We start from the raw sequence: 21,426 nt of genomic DNA, 5'->3' as shown, positions 1-21,426 counted from the left end.
TCAACTTTAATACTCCTTACAAAGGCTTTGGGGAGGTGATGTTTTTGAGAGAGCTAAAGGAACATTCCTGGTTACACAACTGATCAGAACATTAATGCAATAGTGTTGCAGCTATACAGTACTTCCCTTTCAGCCAGGAACAAGCAATTCACAAAGGTATGTAAACACAGTGTAAAGGATTATCTTAATACCCAGCCATACAGAACACATGACAGCGTAATTCCTGCAAGATTGTAGGAGCCATTACCAAGAAACAGAGTCACAGATGAATTCAAGATTGTAATGTATCATTGTGCACTCTCACAGCGCAAAGGCTTTTCTGTTTGCATTATGGCTTAAACAAGATTTTGAAGTGCAGTTTTGTTTGCTCTGTTAAGAGCTGGAGTGCAGTTTGTCTTGTCAGAGATTCTAAATATGCAGCAAATGTCAAGTACAATATGAGAGGCAGATTTCGAAGCCAACTAACCTCTTGTGATAATTGTTTGTTTCAGTGGTTAGTAAGACATTGGGTTTCAACTGTGTAGCAAACCAAACTCAATGTCTAAAAACTGAAAATTCAACATTAAATATATTAAACTACTAAAAAAACACATTATTATTATTTTACCCTTTGCAGTTTAGATCAGATATTAAGTATAAAAGATAAGAAAAGTTTTGGCTCTCTTTACAACAAACATAAACTTTCTGCTCCCAACCTAAACACACACCATCACCAGATACACATCTTCCAACATTCTTTGCAGTGAACAACTTGGTCCCTTAAACAAACAGGAAGCAGAGGAAAGCTCTTACCTTTTTTTTTTTTTAACAAATGATTCCAACAAGAAACTGAAGCCTTTTTTTGACTCTTGGTATCAACAGAGCGGTGACCGTGCGCTGTGTTTAGGAAGTCTTGCCTCACAGATGAACGTTAGAGAAGTCATTCTGAAACCATGTGATGTCATGAGGAAGCGGCCTGAGGCTTTTCAGGCTGCGTCCACACGCTGCTCCCACAGTGAGAGAGAGGACTGCAGCAGTGAACTCTCTATGTGTGAGCTACACGTATGCAACATGTTTACATCGTCAGTAACTATGACGACATCAGATTCAGGACCACTAGTGTGTTGAATATTAATGGTATGATTAACTGATTGAGTTTTATCAGGAATTTAAAAAGGCTTAAAAAGTGGTTGCCTGCAGCTGAGCATTATCAAAGTTATCAGAAAACTATGGATTTTTGCAATTTTAACAAAAATAATTAATAATAATTTACTGATTACTGAATTATTATTCCATGTAGGACAAATAGGATTTGTTGCCCATTTTAACACAACACTCACTTGAAACACAAAACACATTTATTTTATAAAAAATGACTCATTGTATTATATGTTTCCACATGTATTCATATCTTACAATGCCATCTTGTGGTCTGATATTAAAATTGGCCATAGCATTAAATTAGCTGGAACGATATACTGCAAAATCACATTATTAAAGTAAAATCAGTGAACAAATGTAAAGACCACAAGCTTGTTTAGCCCAGAGGCAAACTGCTCAATGATTGCCATTCAGTTATTGATAGCACAGTAAAATTTCGACAAGTTCCACTCTATTCATTCCCCAGTATCAGCTCTGATTTAAAGGACCAGTGTGTAAAAAAAGGGGGATTTATTAGCAGAAATGGAATATAATATACAGAAGTATGTTTTCATTAGTTTATAAACACCTGAAAATAAGAATTTCTGTGTTTTCGTTACCTCAGAATGAGCCCTTTATATCTAAATGGAGAGCCGGTTGTCTTCCGCAGAGCCCACCATGTTACACCACCATGTTTCTACAGTAGCCCAGAACAGACAAACCAAGCACTGGCTCTAGAGAAGGCCATACAGTAGGTTATCGTCCACACTTGAAAAGAAGGGGAAGGGCAAGGGGTTATCAGTTGGTTTCAATCTGTAACCTCGTTGCTAGATGCCACTAAATCCTACACACTGTTCCTTAAAGAGTCATTTATCAGTTCTCTGGATCTTCTGAAGCAAATACTCCATCTGAAGGTTCAGATTTGGCTGTCCTTTTTTGGTCTTTTTGCTCAGCATCTGAAAAGTGTCCATCTTTTTCTGTTTGTACTTTTCAATAGCTTCATCTCTCTGCTGCTTGTTCTTCAGGTAGTCCTGGAATTAAATAAAAAGAAGCAAAACCATTTGTCAGCAGGAGGACTGGAATTTGACTTCAAATAACATGAAATAGAATTTCTGATGAAAGCAAATAAGTTCTTGTTCTTCCCCAAGTGTAATAATTAATAATAAATGATAGAGAGAACATGTCACCTCTTTCTTCTGTTTTCGCTTTTCTTGTGTGCTCGCAAATTCCTCTTTTGTCTTCTGGTAGGACGTCTTCTTCAGCATTTTTTTCTTCATGCGGTTGCTCATCGGAAGACTGGAAGGAAACATTAGAGAGACAGATTATTATGCATTTCCCAACCTGTAATAATAAGACGATCTTCAGATTTCTACTTAAACTGAAGAATTTCTGAGGTTGTCTGTAGCTTGAACACCTCTTTAGGGGTTTGAGACCTTAGGACTCAGAATTACATACACATTACATTGTTATTAAGCTAAAATAAAGGACAGTAAAATGATTTGTGAAAGAGTTTACCCACAAAACCAATGAGCATCCATATGATTTTTGTCCATAGGAATGAGTAAGCTTGAACAATTCAGCAATATTCATTTGACAAATGGAAACTCTGTATTAATAATGTATTAGTTTTAAGCTGTAATTTGCACATACAATTTCATGAATAACCGGTCATACAAGGTGAGAGTAATGTGCTGGAAAATAGTGTTTTTTTATACTTTTGATCTTCATGTCCAAAAATATTTCTTACATTTCTTTGTCTGCTGCTCTTGTTGCCTCAGGATTTCCAGAAACAGAATCCGTCTGCTCAGATTCACTGTTAACTTTTGACTCTGGATCAGCAGCTTCAGTCTGTTGTGTGGGTGCATCACTTTCAGGTGTTTCTTCTTCCTTCTCCTGCTTTTTCATTCTCAGTTTACTCCTGTTCACTCTGTTTGTCCAGGCCTCGTTCTTCAGTTTCTCTGCCTCGGCCATGTACAGATGTTTGAGGTGTTCGGGGTACTCCTCCCTGTACAGCGACGTGGACTCAGGGTTCTTCTTTCTCTCTTTCCGCAGCAGCTTGTTGTACTCATGTCTGACTCTCTCTTTCCTCTTAATAGCAAACCCTTGACCTGGAGAGTGGAGAGAAAAGGATCAATCAATGAACTTAAAAATGTTTAAACTTCTGTTCATGTGTGAAGTTACAAGGCTACTGGACTGATATTGTAAAAGAATTGTCTGTTATATTTGCCGTCCCAATTCAGTTTAATCCAATGTGCCTCTTGCTTGGTTTTCTGGATGTTCACATTGTAAATGTAAAACACAAGAGACTATTTAACCTATTGACTTTTGTTGAACTTCGGGCCCCCGAAAGCTTTGTAACTTTGTTTTATATGTGTGTCTAAATGTGTCAATGGAGACTGATTTGATACCCACTATTGTCATTTATTGTAGGATCTATTTCCATATTTATTTTCTTTGTCATTACCATCTAGTCTTAGTATCTGCCATGTGATGTTTGATCTGTTTATGTTCTGTGTTATATAAGGAAAGAAGTTAATAAAGATATTTAAAATACATACATACATTTTTAAGCTTATTTTAACGTTTGACACAGAAACTCCAGATGAAATGATGAGATTTCTTAATTGAATTTGGCATCAAGTTTAACTGGAAAGAATAGACTATAAATGTGTAAATACTGGCTGTCTTTCTATGTAAATGCAGCAAACCTCCTCTCAAGTATCATATTACTCTAACTGTACTTTAACATGATAGCTGTTAACTGTCATACCTTCTTTAACACTGCCCTCAAATACTTTGTTCTCCGGAGTCCATTTCCTTTTCTTTTTCACACCAGCAGCGATATTTTTTGATTTCTTCCAGTTTCCGTCTTTACGTGCAAACTTATTATTCTTCGTTTTCTGGTCTGTCGGAGCCATTTCACTTATTTACACGCTAGGAAAGTGAAATGTTTACAACTCTAACGTGGGTTCAGACTGCGTGCCTTTTCAGTGCAGTCGCGGACAAGATGACGCACGTGCGTATCAGGCAGACGGGATAAATCGAGCGCGGAGTGTCCGATATATTAACGCGGTATTTCATCACTCACAGCTCTTGTGACACAGGGACATTTTTAAGAACATTATACCAGAGTGTGCAAGAAAAAAAAGTGCGGCACATGGGTACAACCTGAATGCCCCCCCTCTTTGGATTTTCACTGGAACCCCTTCATTAATAACATTTTTCTTAAAAACCTTTTATTTATGTTACACTTTACAAAAATAAGTTTACACAGGCATAAAAACAGAAAATACACAGTGGCATTAGAAATTAGAATACGTTCAAAGCAATCAAGAAATATAAAGACATTTAATATCTTAATAATAAATAAATTAACAAAACATCCCAAAAAACAAAGCCAGTCCTATATATTAAAGAGTCTTTAAAAAACACCTTGGATCCCATAAAATCTCTAAATGAAAATGTAGGGGTTCTCAACAATGAGCTTAATTATTTTTTATGTTTATTTTTATGTAGCTATCGAAATCTTGCAACTATAGGCTACATAACACAATAAAAAATGTATTGCAATCAAATCAAAGACATTTGAATATCATTTTCTCCACCTTTGCAAATGTAAACACGCAATACAAATGTGAAATGTATATGAACTAATTCATACTATAATAATATAAGTCCTTTATTCATATCCAAGAAAACGTTTTAATAGTCCTTACATCACATAACAAACAAATAAGTAGACCAAAATATAAAAACCAATCGATTAGTTTTTTTCCGCTGCTTCAGCCTGGATGTATAGCAGTGTTGGACTTCTTACATGCTGCTCTCACTCAGGTCCGCTTCAGATAAGCTATTTAAACATGACATCCTCCTCCTGCAGCCTCACACAAATTCAGCAGCGAATAGATGAAGTCATGCGGTTTCTGTCAGCAACACTGAGCATCGCAAACGCTCACACTGTGGAGTTTTACACTCACGACGTGTGGAAACGCTTCATGGCTGTGCCACCAGAGGAGGTCCTGTCAGCCTTCAGCTCATGGAGTGACCACCAGAGGGAGCCAGAGGTCAGAGGAAAAGCTTATCACGGTTAGTCTGTCGGAGCTGGCATGAAAGTACCGAGGCCTAATACAGCATCCTTTATGTTGTTGTAACTAATAGCTCTTATAATGTTTAATAGGTCATTTGTCATTGCTTTACAAATACGTTTTGGATTGTCAGGTTGTTGAAAAAGCCCCCTGATGGACAGTTTGACCACTTATTTTTTATAGTCAAATATGTTTAATACATTGCTGGAAAAGTTTAAAGGTCACCAAAATCTCTCTAGGGTATCCAGCCACATTTTTGGCTGTATTCGCTTTGGTTTTTGAGATTTATATATTTTCTTGATTTGTTCTTATTTGTGGAGAACTCAAAGCCAACAGTTCTCATCAGCACTATTTTTGGTAGAAAGTGCTTCCAAAGAAAGCACATTCACAGCGAGGTCTCTGGATTATCCAAAAGTAACTGGAGCATTGTTTCTGGGAAGAGATGTTGCTGTTGAGTTGTAAAATGTAATGTTTCAACACTGAAAGCACCACAAATGAAACTGCATCCACCCCCTGTGCCGGAATAAAACCAAAACTATCTGCATGGCTGGATACCACACCAATGCAATAAAACATGTTTTTGTTTTGTTTTGTTTTTATGGGATTTCTTTTGTAATGGAGGTGAACGGACCCTTTTAAATTGTTTAATTTCTGGCAATAAAATCAGCAAAAGCTTTAGTGTGTAAAAAGCATAACACAGTTTAATATTTCTGTGCCTATCTCCCCAAACAGAGCAATCCAGCACCACATTTGGGTTTTGCAATGATTCAAATCGGCTGGTCGATACCCACGAACTGTTGCAGGCAGCCAAAGCCCACTCTCTCCCTGGCCTGGGAGTCTGCATGAGCAGGGATGAACTACTGCAGGCCCTCAGACATAGCAGGTCTGAGCCTGGCAATCCACCAGCAGAGTTAGGTAAGGGAAGGATGTAAAAGTTGTTTCATGCTGAGCGAAGGAAGCCTACCCCCAGAATCAAGGATTGTCCAGGATTGTTCAGATCCAATCATGACCATAACTCAGGTGTTGTTATAAGACTGATTTGGGGCATTTGTAAAAGTACATTGTGTGCAAATATATAGTAATTAAAAAAAAATTGACACATTTGTTTTGTCTAATCCAGGTGCTGAGTTGGAGCCAGAGGAGTTTATGAACTCCAAGAAATCCCATGAGGTCCAGTCCATGTCTGAGGTGGTTGCTTGTCTGGCCAAGCGCTGTGGAGTCAAACAGGCAAGAAGATGGAAATTTAATGACCTGATGTTGGATTTGATTTTTCTTGTAAAAGGTTGTGATCACATCTGCAACACCAACTTTGAACAAGTCTCATCTTTCCTCTTTTACCCAGGTGATAGACATTGGTTCAGGGAAGGGCTACCTGAGTTCCTTCCTGTCCCTGCAGCACGGCCTTCAGGTCTATGGCATTGACTCCTCCAGCACCAACACCCATGGAGCCCAAGAGAGGAACAGGAAGCTCAAGAAGTTCTCCAGGGTGTACCAGAAACATAAGAAGACCATGAGGGCACAGGGAGAGACCACACAATCACCTCAGGAAGAGTTAACAGAAATAAAATCTGGACTAAATGGAGAAGATGATGTTTTATATGGTGCTGGAGCAAAAAGTGTATCACAAGAAGAGGAGGAGAAGGGGCGACCACCAGCATTAATCAACTCATCTGATGTTGACTCTGCTGTGGAAAGGCATTCAGAGCCAAACCCAGAAGTGGAGGAGCTCTTTCTTAGCGCCTTATCAGTGGATGTAATACAGCCTACATCTCCCAGAGTTCCCCCCAGCCAACTGAGTACTGAGGAGAGGGAAAGGAGGAAGAGGGAGAACCTGGAGAGGAAAGCTAAGAACAGAAGCAACAATGCCAGCATTGAGTTTTCACCCCTCACATCTTACGTTACTGCGGAAACTGAACTCCGAGAACTCATCAATGAGCTGGAGGTGAGAAAATACAAAGTAGGAAAAAAAACAGTGAATGTTGAAAATAGATTAAATGTGTGTCAGGGTGGCGGTGTGGATAGGAGGCCAGCCGTATAGTGGCGAAATAAGATTCCCACAGCAGCTTCTGAAATTACAAGCGTGTCACAGCGGCTGGAGTTTGCATTACTGGAGCGAGTGTGGGATGTTTTTTTGCAATGCCAAATCTGCAGCACGTCATCATCAATCAATTTTACCATCGATCTCCACCCCTCTTCTCCCCTCCCCGCACTGTTCTCTGGTTTCTCTGCATGCTCTCTCCCAAATTCCAGGATGCGGTCATGGTCGGACTGCACACATGTGGCGACTTGGCTCCCAGCACCCTGAGGATGTTTGTGGCAAAACCAGAGCTGGCTGCAGTCTGCAGCGTGGGCTGCTGCTATCACCTGCTGACTGAAGAGTTTGACCCAGCCGGACAGGGTAACCACACACACTGACACACACACACATATCACGGTCACTTTTGGGGACTTTACATTCATTTCCTGGAGACTTGCCCTAACCGTAACCACTGACCCAAACATCAGCATATTCCCGATTGAGAGCATGGCTTTTGTCCCCAGTTGGACAAGCCATCCTACATTTACTTTTCCCGAGTCTGGAATATGTCCCCAAAAGTAGCCTCTGACAGACCACACACACGCACACTGACTATGACACAGTCAGAGATACAGATCACACAGATTAGTGTGTTTGTGTCTGTTTCTCAGCATGGTGCGACTGTATATTGTAAAGTCATGACAGTACAGTCCAACTTTTTTTTTTTCTTTTCAACATATGGTTTCTGTTGTACACGGAGCTGGCAGTCTTTCACTCTGTTTCTATTTCTGTGTCCTTGATCCTACCTCAAACACCTGCAGCGTCCACTTCATCACTCTAATCCTATCCGAAATGAAATATTATCTTCCAGCATAAAGCCACATAAACACTCATATTCAGATTTTATAGTAAACAAGTCAAATGTTCCGCTGAAGGATTCAGCCAAGCTAACCTTCTGGAGATTGAGTTGAGCTCAGAATCCCCGCTGCTAGAACCATTAAAATGGATTTATGGATTTAGGATGACTGTTTAAGGCTGCTAAAAATGAGATTTTTTTTGACCTTTTAATTTAGAATGGAATCAATTGGAAATGATTGATTTTGCAACTTGTGTGTAGTATTTCATCCAGGTTCAGCAGGACTTCCCCGTCATTTAGTCAGCCTGGACTGCTGCACTGAGGAGGTTGTACCCTACTGCTGACTCCTCACCTTGACGGTTAATTTAGGTGCCAAACTTCAGAATTTAAGTGATGTCATCCTTGTTTGATACGTCTGTGATTTCAATCCCCAATCTCCTTAGTTCATGAGGTATGAAATCCTCTACGTGTGTCCTCATGCACATGCTCTGACTGTAGCCTCTGAATATCTATAAGAAAGATCACTCGCTGCAGTCAATATGTGCTCAATATCGCGTCATTGATCGTTAACAGCGTGACCTGCGACCCTCGCGTCATCGGGCCTTGTCGTAGCTGCAGCCAAGAGCGGAAAATGATATCATGACAGCTGATTGAAAACACTTCGGTCGTACCAGCAGTCCTTTCCGTGCTCTTCTATCCAACTCTGGTTTGAAGTGAACAAAGACTTTCACTCACACACACACACTCTGCCCTGTTGGCCTTACAGTGTAGTCTGGGATGAAGGCCAGCTCCTGTGGTGGCCCACCTCAACCTAAAAGGGAGCTAAAACACTGTAGAGCTGAAAAGCTTAATTCTAAAAGGCAGTTATACATTAATGTGATCTGCTCACTTAGGAATTAGGCAATGCCATTAATGTGTCACTCATTTCTTGCACCTTATGGAGGATGAGGAGGCCATGCAATCTCATACTATTTACTCATAAAAGCAACAACTGCTGAGAAATGAGGACATAAAAGCGTCTAAAGGTCTGGAGCCAGCGTGTCTCTTCACAAAAACATTTGCAAGTGTACGTGGGTAGTCAGAAATATTTGTCTTTCTGAGTGGCAGTGCATGTTCATGGGCACTTCAGATGTGGAGTCAGTGGCCCGCATGAGGCTAGCTACTATAAACAGCTCTCTGTGCATACTGTAATCCACCCATCAGGCGGAGGAAAGGCTTGTCCACTTCAGTTGCGTGCGAGAGCGCGTGTCAGCAAGCTGTGCTCCGAGCAGAAGGGAAGCTAACCTGTTTGCTAACGTGTTTTAGCATGTCCAGAACAGTTAGCGAGAGCCCGACCAGCCCCAGCTGCACGTTATTAGTGCTTCCTTTGACTGCGTCCCTCTGGATTCACTGGGCCTTAGCCTCAGTCACTGACCCTTTGTAGAAATGACATGAAAAGGATGGCAGGCTGTCAAGTAGTCACACTCTGCACCTCCCATTGGGAATTTGTGTATGCATGCATGCGTGCGTGCGTGTGTGTGTGCGCATGCTAAAGCCTGAGCTATGGCTTGGTTTGGTAGCTGTTTTCCTCACAACAACAATCAGATTTCACAAAATGTACAATTCTGGATTTTAAAGAATGAAAGCCAAATAACTTTTGTTTTTTTTAATCACAGGGTTGCATTAAGTGAATTTATAAAGCACAAACAGCAAGTAAAGTTCTTCAGTAATCATTCAGGTCCAGTTTAGATAGTCTGATTGGACTACCACTGAAAAAAAAACATTGCAAGGGACCAAGATCCTTTTGAGCTTTTCCTGCATACTTTACCAGAGAAACTAGAGACTACATTTTGGTTCCTGTATGATAGTCCTAGATGCCAAAAAAGTCTGCGTCAGGTTGTGTAAGAAAGTACTGGGCACTGCTAGTATTGAAATTAAGATGGAGATTGTGTTAATTAACATTATAAACAAAGGGAAAGACAAATGGCAAGAGAGTGTAAAAAAAGCTAGAGAGAGGGAGATGTAGAGCGTAAAACGAGTCAACAAGAGAAATATATACATTTCCAACACCTGTAAATGTTTAAATTGTGAGCTAAAGCAGAAACAAATAACCAACACTTGCCAGATCTTCTGTTTTGGAAAGAGGCTTTTGGGATTTCCAGTCTGCTTTTCATTCATTCATTCATTGATTACTATCGCTACTAAAACTCTGGAGTCACGCTACAGTAGAAACATAAAACAACAGCACGACTGTTTAGTTTCCTGGTGTGTAAAAATGAAGTTTCAATCCCTGCCACCATTTTTCAATCTGTTATTGGACCAATCTGGATCATTTTTATGGGTCAGAGGCAGAAGAAATGCAAACAACAACAAGAAGAAAGGGGCACTTTTAGTTCAGTGTCTAAGTGGATTTCCTTTTTTTTCTCCCTTTTTCCTGGAACTGTTTGGTCAATAAATAAGATAGTCACAATGAAAATGAGAGGGTTGAATTGTCTGTCTTTGTAAATTGAAATAGTTTCCGGCTAACTGAAGGTTTTCTTGTAAAAATTCATATCCACTGATTGCAATTGTTTGAAAAAGCATTCATTAATCAACCAAAGCGATCAGTTTTTACCTCCTGTTATCTCTGTGTTTCCTCCCGCAGAGTGTTTGCATGGCGTGTGCGGTTTCCCTCTCAGTCAGTACCTCCGCCACCTCTCCTGCTTCTGCGGCAGAAACGCCAGAATGTCGGCGTGTTTGGTGAGTTTGAACAATGGCTGCTTGACAGTGATAGCGCTGTAACAGAAGCACCTGAAATGAATTCATAGGAAGCTGTCCTTTTTATTTCCTGTAGGTTTCAAGCAAGACATCTGGATAAAATAGAGTTAATGAGTTTATTAATGAAGTTGTCAGGAGTAGTTATTACTTTCTGTCCCGACACCTACAGTTCATACACTTTTTCTGCACTTAACGCTTTGCTGTCTTTCTAAAAAAAAAAAAAAAAAAAAAAAAAACAGGCATTGGAGAGAGTTTCACTGGGCCAAGGGGTAAGTAAAGCATGCATAGTAATTGTTAATTAATAGTCATCTTTGTCTCAGAATAGGAGTTACATGTCTGTCTGTTAACTAGAACTACTTCACACCCATCAAAACAACTAAAATATGGATGTTAATAATCACACAAGGCTCTATTATCTTCACTGCAGATCTCCTTCATGCTTTCAAACAATCAGCCCTTTAATTCTGCTATTGTTTTAAGTCTGTGATCGGCTACAGTGTATTTATTTGAAATGTGGAGTTTGGAGCTCTAGGCCAAAAGCTGACACACGATACCACCAGCCATTAATATGGAATGTTTATAAATATTAATGCAATCACGGCAAGATTGATGACTTGTTGGAAACTGGGGCCTGAATCCAAAAGCAGGCTTGATTGCCTGCTGGTCTTGCATCAGGCTTGGAAAGTGTCAAATATTCATCACCCGTTTGTACACACGCTGCATGAATCACAGAGTTTCTTTTAAAAGTGAAACTGCATTATGTTGAATCTACTTACCTCTTACCTCTTTTTTTCACAGATTCAGATGGAGTCTTTGTTCTACCGGGCCGTCCTTCATGTTATTCTGAGGGATCACTACAGCTGCTTTAAGAGGTAAATCACGTCAACATGTGAAATTACACCAAGTGCACAGCACCTGGAATATTTTAGGCATTTTTTTCTATTGGAGTGCATTAAATAAAAGGTTACTTCATAGTGTCCACATACAGTACAGTTTTAAGTGTCTTCTATTCTCAGCTTGAGAAAAGTTTTAGTTTCTGGTTTATTTGGCCAACAAATGAACCAAGACTTGGACCCAAAAGTCACACGTAGTCAGCAGGAGATAAGGTTTTGGTAGCTTGTGTAGTCGAAGTTAATGCATGATAGATTTTACTGCTTTGATAATCATTTTTGGCTAAATATATATATGAGCTACTTTTCTTTTTTTTTTAAATTATTTCTAAATAGGATATCTTTAGGGGTCAGACTTTGGAGACAGACGTTGCAGACATCCCATTGGGTTTAATGAGCTGATAGGGTGCATGTTTCACTGTTTTTAGATATTACACACAAAATTAAAAAGAGGGAGAGCTGTTGCATGCAGAAAAGTGAAAACATTTAATATGCTGAATATGTGCACAAATACAAATGCACCCTTCCTCAAGTAGCCTCCCTCAATGCCTGTATTTTGTGCATAAAATTAGCATGTTAAATTTTGCACTTTTCTGCAGATTACAGCTCCTTGTGTTATCACTGACCTGTTTGAGAAGCTTTGTCCTGTTTTTTTCTTAATATGTCATAAACCAAACAGATTAATTAGTAATGAAAATAATAGTTGGCTTCAGCCCTGGTGCACCTGTTTTTGCTCTATGCATGACCAGTTAAGAACATGAAGATGGAAAAGACAGAATATGTAAGTGTCAGTACGACTGTTTGTTTGGCCTTGGTTCACTTTGCTTTCCAAACATGAGTAACTACTGCTTCTCAAAAGTTGAAACCTGCTGGTATCCACACCCATAAAACTTTTTAAAGTTCTGCTGAAGTCATTTGCTGTTGTTGTTCTGCTCAGTTGACTAAGAACTGAAATTTTTAGGGCGAGTCAGTGCAGATCTTACGTGACGGATCATTCAGCCTGGCTAAACTAAAGAAGTAAATACTGTAGATTACAACTAGTCCTCATCAAATGTTCTTGGTGCAGACAAAAGACACTGAGCATTGTGTCGTCCTCAGTGCTCTGTGACCTTCAGTTTAATGAACAACATCAGATCAAGATGTAATACCCATTAGTTATCTCCAAGCATTACCTATTCATCTCTGTTTGGTCCTTTAACAGTTTGATTCTGGTTGCTAAGGCGTGATTTAGGACAAACAGAGACTAAATGGGGTGACTGTTGTTTACTTCATCGGCTAGAAATGAGACGTTCAGGGTGTCACGTATGCCTGTGTTGTTTGTTCCACAGTGAGAAGCGAGTGGGGAACGTCTACTCCAAGAGCAAATCATTCGTGGACTATGTCCGTCGGGCTCTACGCAGACTGGATCTGGATGAATCTAAGGTCGGGACCAGAATATTACAGTCATCTGAAAACAACTTCCAGAAAACAAAGTGTGGAAAATTAGAGTGAAAAAAAGCAGCAGCATCTGAGAAATGCTCTTTGTTTTGGCAGAGCGAGAGGGGAAACGGTGTTTGTTTAGGAAATATTTAAATTTATGTCGGGTCAGCAGTCACACTACACAGGTGCTTGTGAAATGCTCGCCCTGTTGCTTCAGGATGTTGCCAGGCACCGTCACATACAGTACCTGATGTGGAGGAGTTGAGTTTGGTTGTCCGTGGGAATAAGGATGATGTATTTCTGTCTGTTTTATGTGGCTCACAGCTCAAAAAGCCATAAACCTCCTTTTTCTTTTCCCACCTCAATTCTTCTTCCTTCACGTCTCACTTTTCATCTAGTATTCATATCCAATGTCCTCCTTTTCTCTCTTTCTTTTTCTTTAGCTTACTGATTGCGATATCCAGGGTTACCATGACAATCACAGGCGACGAATGACCGAGATGCACGCCTTTAATCTGGTGAGTCTTTGCTGTGTTCTTTCAAGACTGGAAAACGCAAAAAATAATGAGCAACGCCCACGCTTTAAGGTATCATCACATTTGATCTTTATCCCATTCTTTACACAACAGCCACAATGACCTGTTAAAACTCGACTTTGTGTGTAAAACATTATCATTCCTGTAAAATGAGATCCATAATGCCAATAAATTGCAGACCATTAAGTGAGCTCACTGCAGTCTGCAGGGATGTAATACAGATGTGATTATATAGAATGGGAAGGAAACCAGCATTCGGTTTCACCACTAATTGTAGCATCAACCAACGTAACCAATTTTCCAACTTGACATAAAACAGTAAAATGTTTTTTAAGGATTGCCCACCAGCTACTGGGAAGACGCTAGTCATGGTGGGTTTTTAATAGGTAGTAAAAGTGCCGACTCATAAGGAAAGTGCACTATATACTTCCAAAGGTCAAATAAATCTTTCTTCTTCCATTTGTGTAGTTGAAGGTGACCTTGGCTCCCTGCATTGAAGGTCTGATTCTTCTTGATCGTCTATGCTACCTGAAAGAACAGGTGAGATACTTCAGCTAGGACATGCATCAATGCGACTACATCTTTTTTTTGTGTTTCAGTTTGCTGGTATGACACAGCCTGATACCTGTACACACACCAGTGATATTAAAGTATTAAAGGGATATAAGGTCTAAATGCAAACCGCAGTTACCATCATCAAGAACAAAAACAGGAGAAAAGAAGAATTATGAGAAAAAACTAAACCACATTGTTACAAGTCAAATAAAAACAAAGACACAAAAGGATTAAATTTTAGAGAAAATGTCTAATGAAATAAAATGAATACTGACAAATACTTAATTTTAATACCACTGAAGTGAGTATAGTGTGACACACAGGGCCCCCTTGTTCTTCTTTTTACAATTAGACTCAACTTGATGATTTGACTGTACAGCTTGTTGATTGGGATTAGACATTTGTTTCCCAGATGACTAAAGTGACTCTGCAGGAATCTAATCTGAAACCTTGAAACCTTCTTTTTGTGATTTAGATCCTATTGACAATAATGTAGGTGTCGGCTAAATTAAAGCCAGCCTGTAATTTAACGTCCTGTGCTCCTTCAGCCAAACACAACAAGCTAATCTTTGGTCTGAGTCATCGTGATGAGAAATGCACGAGCTGAAAGCTTTGAAGTGCTGATTACGCGTGTGATTGTATGTCAGATGGATTTCCTTAATAGGGTCGGGTAATCAAACTCTATAATGTCAAGAGCGCTGGTCAGCTTTGAGAGTTCTCCCTGGAGGAGGAGCAAAGGAAGGGAAAAAAAAGAGAGAAGGTGATGGATGGATGTGAATATGATCCATGTGATGATAAGTGTGCCGAAGCATGTTCAGCATTAAAGGGAATCTTTTATGCTTTTCTCTGATTTTCAGTCATGTATATAATGTTCCAATGTTGGATGTTCACATTAACCATAGTCAAAGTGTCAAATAATGAGGTAAATGTATGTAGAAGTACTCCCTGTAAGCTAAAAGTACCAGTTTAAGACAGCTCTGAACACTTTACATGTTCATCTGTTAGATACTGTGATTTGAAAATATGCTGTTGATGCTGAGCATTAATATTCCATATCAACATTGTTAAATCCCTGTAAGTCTCTTCCACCCTTAAACATGTGGAGCACAACTCGCATGTAAAGTGATGGTATTCCTGAGTAGCCTATTCTTAAATCACAATTTATGACTAATTTATGGCTAAGACATTTAATTACTCAGTTAAAAAAGGAATGAAAATGGATTTAAAAAGCCTAGATTGAAAGGCTTAATAAGAAAATGACTCGTAACCAAACATCAAGGAAGACCAACATGTTCTACACATGAACAGGAGTCCACCTGACACAATATTTGTACAGATGTTCCATCTCAGGGGATTCAATAGAGACATTTTTAATAGTGAGAACATCATACATCAGAGGATGCCTGGGGTCACAAAGCCAAACTGGAAGGAGAAGCAAGCTTTTCATATCCATGTGTTTTTTATTCAGTTCTGTTGTGTCTCACTGTTTTATGGGTGTGTTTCTTGGTGTTGTGCAGGAGGACCAATCATTTTCTGCACTGGTTCAGCTCTTTGATCCGCTGCTGTCACCGAGATGCTACGCTGTCGTTGGACTGAAGAGTTGTGGAGATAGAACTACAAGCTGATGAATGTATGCAGATGATTACAATGTTCTTACTGGGTGGACATGATTATCAATGATCATATCAGCCATCATACATCAGGAGGGATTACATTATGTATGTGTTTTCTCCAGCTAATTTTAATTTGATCTATGCTTTAATCTTGATGTTGTTATTTATTTATGCACTCCCAGTATCATTTGGTTTTTTTTTTATATCCTTGATGAAAAATAAATGTTAAATATTTCCAGTTCTTTACAGTGTGCTCCTCTCAGGGGAAATCTCATGAAAACACAAGCTCAGAACAGCTGGAAAAAGTGTCAGCCTTGTTTGATTGAATTATATCCATCTTAGACTTTTGTCTTCATGTCTGAGGGACTCTTGAGAAAACTTGTGTTGTTTTTAAAAGGAGCGTTCAGGGAGCTACGGGCCATCATGGGATTTTGGGAGACTTAGATCCCTCTGTAGAGCTGTGCAGATCTGGAAACCCCATTTCTAGGCTCCCAAAACAGAGGAAGAAGAGGAAGTAAACGGGGCAAGAGGCGCCCTTGACCCCTTTTTAATCTTTACTTCCGCTTTGCTCTGTCCCTGGTCATTTCATAAATCACCCTCTTCTTACATGTTTGACAACAAACGTTACAGACTTAACCACTTAACACACGCCCCTGTTTTTTATGCTGTTAGCCTAAACGACATGCCCAAGTTGTGAGCAGTACAGATCCCACATAGTTTGAGACTCAGAGATGTGTCTGGTATCACTGGAAAGAAAACACTCTCAGGATTCTTGTAAAAGTGTCTGTGTGATTCTATGTCTTACTGACGAGTGGCAGAGGTTACAATGATGGGGTTGTTTACTCGCCCATAGGTTTGCCTTTACAATGACACGTGTACAGACATTCAGGGACCTCTCAGCGGGATATAGACACAATGAGGCCACAGCCACAGGTCTTGGCTTCATGCAGTCCAAATTTGGAGTCAAAAGACTAAAAGATGAATTTTTCAGAATTATTTTTCAACAGGTATGTCCATGCGTTTTCCTCAGGTCCTTTTTGGAGACTCCAAATGGACACTTGGTTACCAAAGCTGTATAACCACAATCAAACACCTATAACTTCACATCCCCTTTTCCTACAATCAAAATCTTGGCTTTGGAGACATGTACTGCCTAATCCTAAACACCGATTGGCTTGTGTGTGGTGTCGTCAGAAGCAGGAGAGGCTCACGGTCGTAAACATCTAGTCACGTGTACTCTGAGATGGACGTGCAGGTCAGGAAATGACGTAAAAGGACCGTATATGGTTTGTTATTTGTGTTATTACGTTACGTGTTGGACTAAATACATGGACATATTGAGGAAAATATTCCAGTTTTATGGAAACGGATTTCATATTTCACAAGAATGGATACTTGGCGAGCTGTACAGAAAGTGCTGAGTCATAAGATGATCGTTGTGGATAAAGGGAAGACTTTGAAGGTATGTAGGCATCATAGCTTTTCTTACTTAGCTCAGGGGCTAGCCGAGCTAATCGCTAATACTATTACCAGAGACTTTGCTATTACGGCTGTGAGCAACCATAAGTCGTGAGTGGTCTTGAATGAATCAGGACAATCTAAGCTTTCCAACGATGTACGGCATGAATATATATGTTTAAGGGTTGGTGTTTAAAACATTCAGAAGAACTTGTGGCTACCTCCTAACATCCGTCCCGTTCCATAGACGGAACAGCGTGCGTTAAGTGGTTAAGTACACACGAGTTATAATAGTCGCACTGACAGTAAAAAGACAAAAGAAAACATGGGGTATATGGGGAATGGAACATTTAGGGGAGCAAAAGCATCAAATTATGTAACAGTAGGATTTTTGGTCATTCACACTTTTGTTCTTCAAATCTTCATTTATTATTATTCTGTATGATTTTTGATTGCTTATTACTTCTACATACTTTCAGTGACAGAAACCATTCACAACATGTATGCCATTACTTTTCTTCTTTTTAGAATATTTAAGTGATTTTATACATTTTATTTAAGTTTATGGGCGGAATGTCCCTTTAAAACTCAACAGCTCAGACATTCCTTATCCTACAGACCTCATTCAAACTTTAAAAAGTTCACAAAAAAGTGCTTTTAGAACAAAAAGTACAACAAAAAAATGCAAGCATATTTGTTCCGTGATGTTTGCCAGTGATGGAAAATGCTTCTTAAATACTAGCTATGTGGATTGGCCATTAGAAACAGTGTTCTGCTCATATCCTGACCGCAGCATATGTGCCTCGCCTCACAGACACACCCTGCTCGCTCCTCTCATGGAGACATCTTCATCACTCCCACGCACAAGCACACACATAAACAGTGTTATTGATTACAGTTGTGGAAACAAGCAACAGTCCTCACTGTGGATCTAATAATCTTCAGATATTCACTCCATCTTCTCTGTCTGTTTCCAAAAACCTTTACACGAAGCCCAATGGAACCACAGGTGTGTCCACTTTACTGATTACAGCGCTCCTCTTATAATGAGTACAGACATGCAAACATGAGCTTTACTCAACACGAGCTGTTTCATAAAGTCTCAATGCCTCTTCTATGCATGATATTAATACTCAGCTTATCACTAGGGTTGACATTTTGAACATTTTCAAATGATAGTGTGGAGAAGTATTGTGGATCACTTGACTGTTTTCATAAACTGTGTATTTTCTTCCAAACTATTGTGACTGAGAGAACATAAGATTGCTAAACTTTGAAAATGAGAGGCCCAATGAAGCAAGAGGAGCAAACCAGGGGGCTTTGGAAAATACTTGATTTTCTAAATAACACACACTGACAGACACGTATCCAAACACTCAACCACTAACATACACATACTCCTACACTAACAAACAAGTATAATTCCCACACACAGTAACAGGAGTAGGGGCTATTTTTTAGTGGATCTTTAAAGTGAAGTCCTAAAAGGATCACAACAGAGGCCATCCTGTGTAGTGATGAGGATTTAAAATAAAAATCTCAGTCTCCTCTCCCTCCTTTTTTTTAACTTCACTATGTATTAGATTACATGTATTTAACGAGATTGTCTGTGCACTCAGAAAAAAAGGCAAAAAAAAGAGATTTTGTTCAATATAAAAGCAATTTGAAAATGGTTTCAGGTCTTACATGATTTATATTCAACTTACTACAAATGCTAGTTGCCAGAAATTGCTGAGATCCATCTCTGTAAAGAATCCTAACCTTCACAGAAAGTTTGTTTTTTTAATGGCCTTATTGTTAGCCTGACCCTCTGACTTCTGACAGACGTGATATTAACCATAAAAATTCAAACCTTTGAACATCCAAAGCTTCATTTACTCTCTTCCTCTTCCCAAGGCTCTCTCTATGTACACTTGAAAGGTGTTTTTTAAAAAGCTTGAAGGTTGCTCATTGAGATGAGTTCAGCCAGTTATCATTTTCAATTTCACTCCAGAGGAAAGAAACACAGCTAAAAACCTTTTGGTGAAATTTGGCGTTTTGAGATGAAAATAGATTCACGTACATCCGAGGAGGACTAGTCCATTTAAACTTCAGCAATGCAAACCATTGATTTGGAGCACAGCATTCCAGTTATGTGGTTTGGAGCTTTCATGTAAACCTCAAGAACCTTTAATGCACATCTTGATGGACATTTCATGTGTGACCATGACAACAGCAAAAAAAAACAAACAACAGCAAGATTACAAGTTTCCTTTCATAGATTTATTGCAGTAAACAAAGACAAATGTTTGAATTCACATTTGCATTTATGTTTTTTTACCTGTTTGCTGTGTTGCATCCCTGGAAAAAAGGATTATGTGAACAACTGTCATCTAACTGGATCATGTTTGCAGCATACAGTACATGTACACGTCCATGTACATATCAGACTACACAGTGCTTATTTTTGATTCTTAATTAGTCTGAGAGCTGGCAACAGAATCCGTTGCTTGGAGCAAAGAAAACAATACTTTACAGTGTGTTGCATTGCATTTGGCATCACAAACAACAGTAGAGAGTTGGCACATGTCTACAGTAGAGTGGGCTATGATTTTTCACACATCTTCAACCAGAAAATCAATAGCTGAATTTCTTTTTACTTTGCTTGGTAGCATAGGCCAAATACATTACATTTCCAATCAGTTTGATTTGTAATATGGCCTTATTTATATCATGATCACGATTAGGTACCTTGCCATCTGATCACATCAGACAAAATAAGCAACTTTACCAGTGTTTTTTTTTTTTTCCTTTTCGTTTTTTTGATAAGCCTGAGATCTATTATTTGAGATTACTTCTAATTTATTAACTCACCTTGATGTTTTGGAGTTTAATCCAATTAAATGCTAAAAGCATTGCACTTGAATTAATAGGGGTCTTGCTAACTAGTTACATCTGTACTATTACTAAAATAATCTCTGGTTTCAGTGGCAAGTCAACATTTGTTAGAGCTGGCTTCTTGTGATTCTGATGCCCTAAATTACACAGTGAGTTTCATTTTACTTTGTTTTAAATACCAACGTCTCCAAACGACTTAATCCTATTTAAATGTTCCCCTGTGTAGTAGCATATACCACTTTGTAACTGATGAAGTTGTTTTCTTTCATGCCTAAGTACGAGTGGATGGTACTATAGTGACCTATATGAAACATATCAGTAGTGTGCAGCGATAGGAAAAACTTACTCCTTCAGTGTTGCATCCCTGGATAGATGCAATACTGAAGAATGGATGTGCTATAAATCAAGTCTTATTATCTTAATATGAAAAACATTTTTCACACCCTGTGTGAACACACTTTCATGTTTCAAAAAGATCAGTCTAGGAGAAAGATCAACTTTTTGATAAAAAAAAAAGAAAGTGCAATGTGATTGAATAATGTCAAATAAACAAAAGAACATTCATTTGGTTATATTATGCTCTGTGTATCTCACATGACACCACTGAGTCAGTAATTGTAATAGCAGTATTGATAAAAGCTCTGTAGGAACATCCATTTCACAGAATTGTAGAGACTATCTTGAATAAATTTAAACTAAAACAAAGGAAATATGATACGCTTTCACACTGTGCACTGTTGGTACAAAGCAATTCCCTCCATCACATCTAACACTGCTTCTATTATTTGTCACTGTAGCTGCAGCAGCTTGCACATCTGTAGGCCATCCATAGGTCTGTCAACGTTGCTGTGGTGTAACTGTGTCCCAGGGCTTTATTTTTGTCTTGGTAAAGACAGATGGTGAGACTCTCTGCTGTGCCTGGACCATGTTTGGATCCAGTGCCGTGTTTCACACTGACAGCTTGCTGTAGTGGCCAAACCGGACTGACACGAACGCAAGCAATTCAAGATGTGAACGAGGCTTATTTTGTGATAGATGTTGCTGGGCTTTGTTGTGGCAGAGTGAGTCATGTCCTGTCGACCTGTCCTGTCCTTGGTACTTGCACGCATGTTTGTGCACATCTATCTATATCAACACACACATTGGCACAGTCCCTTTCATGTACCCACACGGAAGATGACAAAAATGACATGACCATAAGGCATGTTGCCAACACACACAAACAAACATGGAAATGTGTTGGAAAGAAATCATCAAAACCTGCA

The 21,426-nt window shown here is 39.2% G+C and overlaps 2 protein-coding genes across 2 annotated transcripts; one reads left to right on the top strand and one right to left on the bottom strand.

The window, feature by feature from the left end:
* Positions 1–1,346: 1,346 nt before the first annotated feature.
* On the bottom strand, positions 1,347–4,095 carry ccdc59 (coiled-coil domain containing 59). The gene is made up of 4 exons (XM_053344207.1): positions 3,890–4,095; positions 2,867–3,227; positions 2,307–2,415; positions 1,347–2,150 (listed from the first exon to the last, which is right to left on the bottom strand). The coding sequence occupies exons 1-4, from the start codon at positions 4,035–4,037 to the stop codon at positions 1,986–1,988; spliced, it is 783 nt and encodes a 260-aa protein (XP_053200182.1). The 5' UTR covers positions 4,038–4,095; the 3' UTR covers positions 1,347–1,985.
* Positions 4,096–4,930: 835 nt separating this feature from the next.
* Positions 4,931–16,000, top strand: mettl25 (methyltransferase like 25). The gene is made up of 12 exons (XM_053344208.1): positions 4,931–5,205; positions 5,937–6,119; positions 6,325–6,431; positions 6,547–7,146; positions 7,455–7,602; positions 10,701–10,795; positions 11,053–11,082; positions 11,612–11,685; positions 13,032–13,125; positions 13,566–13,640; positions 14,127–14,198; positions 15,731–16,000. Exons 1-12 carry the CDS (start codon positions 4,980–4,982, stop codon positions 15,836–15,838), a joined length of 1,812 nt encoding a protein of 603 aa, XP_053200183.1. The 5' UTR covers positions 4,931–4,979; the 3' UTR covers positions 15,839–16,000.
* Positions 16,001–21,426: the final 5,426 nt, after the last annotated feature.

The sequence above is a fragment of the Scomber japonicus genome, chromosome 23 (assembly GCF_027409825.1).
Source record: "Scomber japonicus isolate fScoJap1 chromosome 23, fScoJap1.pri, whole genome shotgun sequence".
NCBI classification, from domain to species: Eukaryota; Metazoa; Chordata; class Actinopteri; order Scombriformes; family Scombridae; genus Scomber; species Scomber japonicus.
Note: the sequence above shows the minus strand (reverse complement) of the source record. Positions and strands in the feature narration are given on the sequence as shown.

Excerpts from the sequence above, each read along its gene's own strand:
- ccdc59 (XM_053344207.1), bottom strand. The coding sequence starts at position 4,037 with ATGGCTCCGACAGACCAGAAAACGAAGAATAATAAGTTTGCACGTAAA. Across the intron at positions 3,228-3,889 it reads TGAGGGCAGTGTTAAAGAAG|GTCAAGGGTTTGCTATTAAG; the intron begins GTATGACAGTTA and ends TCCACTCTCCAG. Across the intron at positions 2,416-2,866 it reads AGAGCAGCAGACAAAGAAAT|TCTTCCGATGAGCAACCGCA; the intron begins GTAAGAAATATT and ends GTTTCCTTCCAG.
- mettl25 (XM_053344208.1), top strand. The coding sequence starts at position 4,980 with ATGACATCCTCCTCCTGCAGCCTCACACAAATTCAGCAGCGAATAGAT. Across the intron at positions 7,603-10,700 it reads GTTTGACCCAGCCGGACAGG|AGTGTTTGCATGGCGTGTGC; the intron begins GTAACCACACAC and ends TTCCTCCCGCAG. Across the intron at positions 13,126-13,565 it reads TGGATCTGGATGAATCTAAG|CTTACTGATTGCGATATCCA; the intron begins GTCGGGACCAGA and ends CTTTTTCTTTAG.